Below are 8,133 nucleotides of genomic sequence, written 5' to 3'. Positions count from 1 at the left end.
TTTTGAACAATCACTGTTCTCTGCCACTATAACCAGTTTCTCCAGATATTTTGTGTGGTCAAACAAACACTTCATCAGTTCAGTAAGCTCTGTTGTCGTGTCAGCTCTGTTGTCGTGTCATCCTCTATTAAGGGACTCCACTGTAAAATAACCTTCAAGATTTTCAGATTGCGCAACGAACCTATGATGAATATGTTTTCATCGTTGTCTTCCAACTCATCCATGTCTTCACACCAGTAATTTAAGAAAGTGCAGTGCCAGTCCTAAGGATACAGAAGAACCACAAAACAGAATATAATTAAATGAGGGGCAAAAGCTAACAACATATATCAACAATAGAAAGCAAGTGAAACACTTGACAGAAATAAATATTGATAGATGAGATCTTTCATCAACAAGATTCAGTACATTTTTATGTTGCCGTTGTAGGAGATCAATGGGCGTGTAATAGTAACACTTTAATGCCAAACAAAACAGGAACTACTTAAGTACTCATTGTAAAAAATAGTCTTGAGTGCAGCATAACTTGGGTCACACATAAAAATCAGAACCCTATATCAAACACTATTCTCTCTAACTAAATAGAACAGACACATGAAGAAAAAGAATAAAATGAGTGAAGACAAAACAAAAGTATTTCGAAGCATTAAATCAGTTGAAAACATGCATACGTACCACTTTAAGATGTATTGTCAATTTCTCTAGACAAGGAGTTGAACTTAAGAGTCTGTCGATGCCAAGGAAGGCATATTTGCTAATCCAAGAATTTATCGTCAATCGTTTGCACTCCAACAACGGTAATGAAACATCTTCTTTTTGCAATATCAGCATGGAAATCATCTATACAGGAGATAGAAGTAGATTCATCAAAGTGTATTGAGGAACATAACTTATCAAATTTATAAGGGTTAAAAATACTCCCTCCGACCTCTAGTTTTACTCTCGTACAATTTAGTGTGTGATTTACTACTTTGCACCTTGCCGGAAAGGACTAAAGGCAGAGGCCGGCTGAGGATTGTTATGAAAATTGAGCTACCAGAGAAAGCAATATCTGTAAATCATTTTTAACCCCAGTAACAGCAGCAAATGCGATAGGTGTTAAAGGACCTGTTGACAATTTTACCGTTGAAGTCCCCCGATGAGGTACCTATTAGCAATATATGCTAAGAAGCCGGAGCTGGCATGTGCAGGTAGTACTGCACAATCCACCCCCACTCCTACTGCTATAATCACTATTTCAAGGCACCCGACCGCAGGCAGGCAAGCATCTCAAAGCTAAAGGACATTCAAAATTGGGCTAGTCTGTTTACTGGTAACACATTAGCATCGCGAGGAATGAATTTGGAGTATGTTTCATCTCCGAAGAAATATCAAAGAATTTAGGCCAATATCTTGTTGTATTGTCTTGTAAAAGAATATATCTAAAATCATGAGAAGTAGATTGCAAGGAGTGAAGTATATTAGCAAAGAAATCAAAGTCTTTCAAAATTAGCAAAGAAGAACACAAGCTGACTAGGCACAATATTGATTAGTCTGCTATATGAGGAAACATGTGCATATGTTGTTGGGACCTATTCCAGTTTTGGTAATAAAGATATGTTTACCAACAAAACATTAATATTACTTAAAGCCACTAAACAGGTCTTTTATATAATAATATAAATAAAAAAGAGATGAGCTATATATATTCATGTTTGCATTGCAAAAAAGACATGGTAGAGTAAACTGACCTCGATATACAAGGATGGGATGATTAGCTCATTAGCACATGCTACACTTGTAAAGTGATCTTTCACTATGCTTTTGTCAATTACATCATCTAATTCACGGAAGTCCTACAAGTTGTAAGTAAGATCAGCGTGGATCAAAGACAACAGGTCCCCGAGCCTAATTCCCACACCCTCAAAATTCCCTGAAATCCTAAAATGTTGAACATATGGAGCAACAATTTCAAAGTAACACTCATCTCCCTTATAGTCAAGAGGATGTGTGTGGTTACTCAATTCAAATCTCGTACATTTTGGGGAAGTTAAATGCAAACGATGAAAACCACAAAAACCACACAGCTTCAACGATTCCAGGTGATGACAATTTGATGTTATTTGTTTCATGTGTTCCTCACTGAGAAGCACAAATGTTAGTGTTAAACTCTTTAGGGATGTGCAATTCAGTATACGATCTTCTGGTATTTTGCAAAACTTGAATTTTAGTTTTACAAGTGATGAACTGCTGCAAAGTTCCTGTGGCAAGCTATACAGATCACTTTCCAAATAATAGCCCAAGAATTCGTCGCAACCCCTTAAATCTAGGTCAAGATTCTCCACTTTTTTCTTCAATACAATTTCAAGCCATTTGCCGCGTTTGGAACTATAATTTGACAGAGCAATGTTAGATCTGAAATGTAGAGTGAAGCTTTCAATTTTAGAGGAGTTAAGAAGAGGTAATGCATTGTGGATGAAGGAAATAAACCTCTTAGCAGACCAACCAGTGTTCGAGCGGTAACAATTCAGGTCGTGGATACAAGTCCAGATGTTTTGCCAACGTTTAGAGAGAATAGTTGTTGTGCAAGCATCTGTAATGGGGATTTTAGAAAGAATTTCAATAATAACAGAATCTGGCAACGCACTGATCCAATCAATTCCAGTTTCTGCCTCAATCTAGTCTGTTTTTGCACAATTGCTAGGGGACGGGTCCTGCTCGTCCATCCTCCTTGTCACACTGCTTTCCCCTTTCAAAATTTTAGTGTGAAAATCAGCAGTTGTTTCAAGCGTCTGACTTGAAATTTTGTGGGATGTAATAAAAGGTTTAGTGTGAAAATTTCATGTCTACTTTTTATGGATGTAATAAAATATAGACATTGAAATTTTGTGGGGTTCTACTGCAATTTGAGTTGGTTTTACAAAGTGGGTTGAATTCTAATTAGGATTCACGGGGCTATTTAATTCTAAACCCTAATTCATCTCTATATATAAAATATTATATTTCCTTAGAAGTATATTGAAAATTTGCTTAGTCGAGCTGTTCAGATTATTATCAAAACATATAACCCTTGAAATCATTGTGCATTTTAATGTTTTATTCTAGACATTCTGGTGAGTAATGATATCAAAAAGTGTAGACAGAAGCAGAGCTGTATGAATTGCTTAAAAATGATTCCATAAACTGTACATTAGTCTGCAATAGAAAGAGCAACTTATATAAAATTAAAAAAAAGGGCCAGCTTAAATCATTAAAAAGCTTCCTCATAATTTGCATTGCTATCTGTGAGCGTTTTTTTGTTTGATTCCGATTTCTGTTCGTGTGCTTGTTGTTGACTCTTACTCAAATTCAATTATTGATGATTTTTGGGTATGTGAGTTTCTGTAAGAGTTCATCATGGATGCCGAATGAGTGCAATGACAAGTTTTTTTTTGTAAATAATGTTTACTGCTTTGTAAGTTGTTGAACTGATTGGAGTGCTAACACTTTTACGCACCAAGTTTCTTTATCAATGGTCAAACTAATTACTTACTCCGTTTCTTAGACACGTGTTTCAGTGTGACTGCCCAGGTTCATGCCAGGGGCGGCTCAGCAGATCTTGTTGCCTAAGGCAAAATTATATTAAGAGGCCCTTAAATTTATTTTATAAAATTTATACACTAACAAGAAAATCTATTTTCTACCCAATAGATTAATCATTTAAGATAAAAAATATCAAATTTCACATAAAAAAAAGAAATGAAGAAGAGTACAAAAAATAAAAGTGATGGATTATCGATGTTAAGCTTCAAAACTCAAATAAAATTTTTAATTTGGCAATCATCACAAATAAGAAAAAGAAAAGAACGTACATAACTTAATAGTGAAGTTTTGAGCATGGATAGTAACAAAAATATCCAAATTTCTGATCAATTTAAATGATATAGTTCTTTTTAAATGATATAATTCATTCCATTAAGTAGCACTCATTGGTGAATATCTAAAACAAATTATAAAATTTTCATATAATAAATTAAATTAAAACAAAACAATAAAAACTTGTTCATTAATATTTTTGTGTTCATGTAGTTTAAGAAAAGATTGAAAAAAAATCATTATGTTATCAATATATATAACTTAGTTCCAATATAAAAAGGATATAATATAAAATTTGAAGTTAAAACAAATATATCAAATAATGAGTGAAAATATTATGAAAATTTATGAACTTATTGGTAAAACATACTCTCAAACAAATAAAATAAAAAATATACCAAAACAATTTTATTTACATAAATTATATTAATATATAATAAAATTAATAATAATAATTTAAACAAATTTGGGGCCTTCAAATTTTTGAGGCCTAAGGCAATGGCCTCACTGGCCAAGCCTTAGAGCCGCCCCTGGTCCATGCCTACACACTTTTGTGGTAGAACTCATTGGGTCTGAGATTTTTGTGCCGCCAAATGTGTTTCAAAAGGAAAAGAAATTGTCCGCCCTCTCTAGACTTTTTGAAAAAGGTGAGCTTGTTAATCCATATTGATCATTTATGATGTTGCGTTTACCATGCACACATATTTAATTGACAACTCTGGTGCATCAGGTTCAACATCAGGTTGTTCAGACAAGCCACATACTCCAACTTTAAAATGGTTTAATACGAACATAAAACTATGTTCATACCGTTCCTTGAATCTTTAATTTTTCATTTGTTAAGGTCGCTTGACATGTGTAGATAAAATATGGCTGATATTATATGGTCACACTTTGATTATTTTCCGTTAAGAAAGGTTCATAACTTGGCTCGGCTGAAAAGTTTGAATACGAATCAACATGATTTTGTTATGGTAGTGGTACAATTAAGCTAACTTTATGCACTATGCAACTCTACTATCAAATCATAACAGAACTTTTATTTCACCCTGCTATTGAAAAATTCCTACATGAATTGACAATGGTTTTTTTGCTTCTACAGATTCTCACTCCAAATAAACCTGTGAATTATGGTTGTTCTATCGGAAGATGACCATCTTCACCACATTATTGATACAATGACTCTTTGTTTTGCTCAAGTAACCTATTGCAGCGACACAGTTACATTTTTAGGAGGTGAAGACAAAACTTGAAATAAGGATTCAGAAGAATGTAAAGATATATATATATATATATATATATCACAGGTTTATTTGGAGTGAGAATCTGTAGAAGCAAAAAAACCATTGTCAATTAACTGCAACAAAGATGAAAAGGAAAGACTCGCAAGTGTGGAAATTTTCTCTGTATAGATACTGCTAAATTATCAGTTACAAGAGTCCTTAATAGAAAAGGTTATAAATAAAAAACACGTCTACTCTCCTAATAATTCTGAATATAAAAACTGACTCCACTACTCCTATAGCCTAAAGACTAGGAAACAACTTAATGACTCCTAAACAAATGCAACAACCTAATAACTACTAAACCACATCTGATCACGTTGCCAACATTCCCTCCCTTAAACTGAAACATCTTTTAGTTTAATTTGCAAACACCAAGTTGATCGCGTAGCTTTAGAAAGGACACTGGTTTCAGGGGCTTTGTGAACATGTCTGCAACCTTCTCTTCACTTCTACAATAAATAAGACTAATCTTTGCATCCTTAGTCATCCTTATTCAGATCACGCAAGAAGTGATACTTCACATCTATATGCTTACTTCGTCCATGTTCAACTGGATTCTTTGAAAGATTAATTGCCGAAGTATTGTCACATTAGATTGGCGTTGGTCTTTCCTGCTTAAAATGAAGTTCTTCAAGAATATTCCTTAGCCAAACTGCTTGACAAGCACACGATGTTGTAGCTACATACTCTGCCTCGGTAGTCGACAAAGTAACAATAGGTTTCTTCTTTGAAGACCAAGAAATAACTCCAGAGCCCAACATAAAAACATATCCTGATGTGCTTTTCCTGTCTTCAAGATTTCCAGCATAGTATCTATCAGTGTAACCAACTAAATCTCCAGCTGCTCTCATCTGATAAAGAATTCCAAGGTCACTGGTACCATTCAAGTACCGTGGGATCCTCTTGGCAGCTTGTAGATGCATTTCTTTTGGACTCTCTATGAATCTGCTGATGAGACTTACAATGTGCATAACATCAGGCCTTGTTGCCGTCAAGTACATCAAGCTTCCAACGATTTGCTTGTATAAAGTGTTGTCCACTTTTCTCCCTTCAGGTTTTTTGTCGAGCTTCAGACCCTTCTCCATTGGTGTGCTCACAGTGTTGCTATTTTTCATCTGGAATCTGTCAAGAATATCTTGCACATATTTCTTTTGAGAAACAAAAATACCATCAGCAGATTGATTCACTTCTAAACCAAGAAAATAATGCATCATACCCAAATCAGACATGTCAAACTCAACCATTATGGACTTCTTAAAGTTCTCAATCATAGACACATCACTTCCTGTATAAATTAAGTCATCCACATATAAACACACCATTAAGACCCCTGAACCTTTCCTTTTTATATAAAGAATATGTTCATATGGACACTTTTGAAATCCCTCCTTTGAAAAATAAGTATCTATGCGACTATACCAAGCTCTTGGAGCTTGTTTTAGTCCATATTGAGCCTTTTTCAATCTAAGAACTTTATTCTCACCACCAAATTTCACATAGCCAGGAGGTTGTTCGATAAATACCTTTTCTTGAAGTTCACCATGTAGGAAGGTAGATTTCACGTCCAACTGATAGATTTTCCAAGCATTTTGAGCAGCCAAAGCAATCACCAATTTGATGGTATCTAAACGAGCAATGAGAGCAAACACTTCTACATAGTCAACACCATATTCTTGCTTGTAGCCTTTTGCTACTAAGCGAGCTTTGAACTTGTCGACCTCTCCGGATTCCTTCAACTTTGTTTTGTAAACCCATTTGACACCAATGGTTTTCTAATTTTGTGGAGGATTTGTCAACTCCCAAGTATCATTTTTTTCAATTGATCTAATCTCCTCATCCATGGCTTGCTGCCACTTCAGGTCTTTAACGACATTGGCAAAAGATATAGGATCACAATATGAAAATAAAGAAAAATGACTTACTGTATTTCTAGATTTTATAGTCCCATATACCTCATAATTTTCCAACCATCTTAGTGCCCCTCTATTACGTTGTGGACGTTCATTGTTGAACTAATAATCACCTGATTCATGTTCAACACTTTCAACATCCTGTACAATTGGACTTGCTTGTGAACTGATCTCCAAAGGTCGTCCTGGTTCCTTTTCTTCTTCAACAGAAACTGGAATATGTTGAAACGAATTGTTATCGCCCCAATTCCAGATTGCTTCTTCATTAAAAATAACATCTCGGCTAACAACTATTTTCTTAGTAATAGGATTGAACAAGCGATAAGCTTTTGATTTGTCACTAATACCAAGGAAAATGCACTTCTGACCTTTATCGTCCAACTTCTTCCTTGCCGCATCTGGAATATGTGCATATGCTATACACCCAAAAATCCGAAAGTACTCAACATTTGGTTTACGCCTACTCCAAGCAGCTGGTAGGACATATATTCAATATATAAACGCTCCAACTAACTGCTTCTGCCCAAAAGTCTCTTGGTAAGTGACTTCTGTTCAAAAGACTACGCACCATATCAAGAATTGTGCGATTTTTCCTTTCCCACAGACCATTCTGTTGAGATGTGTAGGTTGCGGTAAGGTGCCTTTTAATTCCATGTTTCTCACAAAATTCTACAAATTCTAGTGAGTTATATTCACCACCTCGATCAGTCTGCAAACACTTAATTTGACAACCTACTTCATTTTTAACAAGCACTCTAAACTTCTTAAAAGTTTCAAATGCTTCAGATTTTTCTCTTAAGAAAAAAAACCCAAGTATTTCTGCTATAATCATCAATGAAGCTAATGAAATAGCGTTTACCTCCATTAGATATAGGACTTATCGAACCACAAATATCTGAGTGCACCAACTCCAGCACCTTCTTTGCCCTCCAAGAATTGCGTTTTGGAAATGGTTCACGATGTTGCTTGCTAACAAGACACTCTTCACATAATTCAATGGGAGATTCAACCTCTGGAAGACCCAACACTACTTTTTTTTGTTTTAGAAACTTCAAGCTTCCAAAATTAAAATGCCCATAGCGAAAATGCCACTTCCAGGAATC

General features: G+C 35.0%; 1 protein-coding gene across 1 annotated transcript; it reads right to left on the bottom strand.

Annotated features, from left to right (window-relative positions):
• Positions 1-678: 678 nt before the first annotated feature.
• Positions 679-5,607, bottom strand: LOC125857405 (putative F-box/LRR-repeat protein At5g02930). Its single transcript, XM_049536990.1, has 4 exons — positions 5,491-5,607; positions 3,121-3,174; positions 1,731-2,657; positions 679-840 (listed from the first exon to the last, which is right to left on the bottom strand). The coding sequence occupies exons 1-3, from the start codon at positions 5,605-5,607 to the stop codon at positions 1,836-1,838; spliced, it is 993 nt and encodes a 330-aa protein (XP_049392947.1). The 3' UTR covers positions 679-840; positions 1,731-1,835.
• Positions 5,608-8,133: the final 2,526 nt, after the last annotated feature.

The sequence above is a fragment of the Solanum stenotomum genome, chromosome 1 (assembly GCF_019186545.1).
Source record: "Solanum stenotomum isolate F172 chromosome 1, ASM1918654v1, whole genome shotgun sequence".
NCBI classification, from domain to species: domain Eukaryota; kingdom Viridiplantae; phylum Streptophyta; class Magnoliopsida; order Solanales; family Solanaceae; genus Solanum; species Solanum stenotomum.
This window is presented reverse-complemented; position numbering and strand designations above follow the sequence as displayed.

Excerpts from the sequence above, each read along its gene's own strand:
- LOC125857405 (XM_049536990.1), bottom strand. The coding sequence starts at position 5,607 with ATGACTAAGGATGCAAAGATTAGTCTTATTTATTGTAGAAGTGAAGAG. Across the intron at positions 3,175-5,490 it reads AGCTACGCGATCAACTTGGT|ACTAATGTACAGTTTATGGA; the intron begins GTTTGCAAATTA and ends TTTCTATTGCAG. Across the intron at positions 2,658-3,120 it reads ATTCATACAGCTCTGCTTCT|ATTGAGGCAGAAACTGGAAT; the intron begins GTCTACACTTTT and ends AAAACAGACTAG.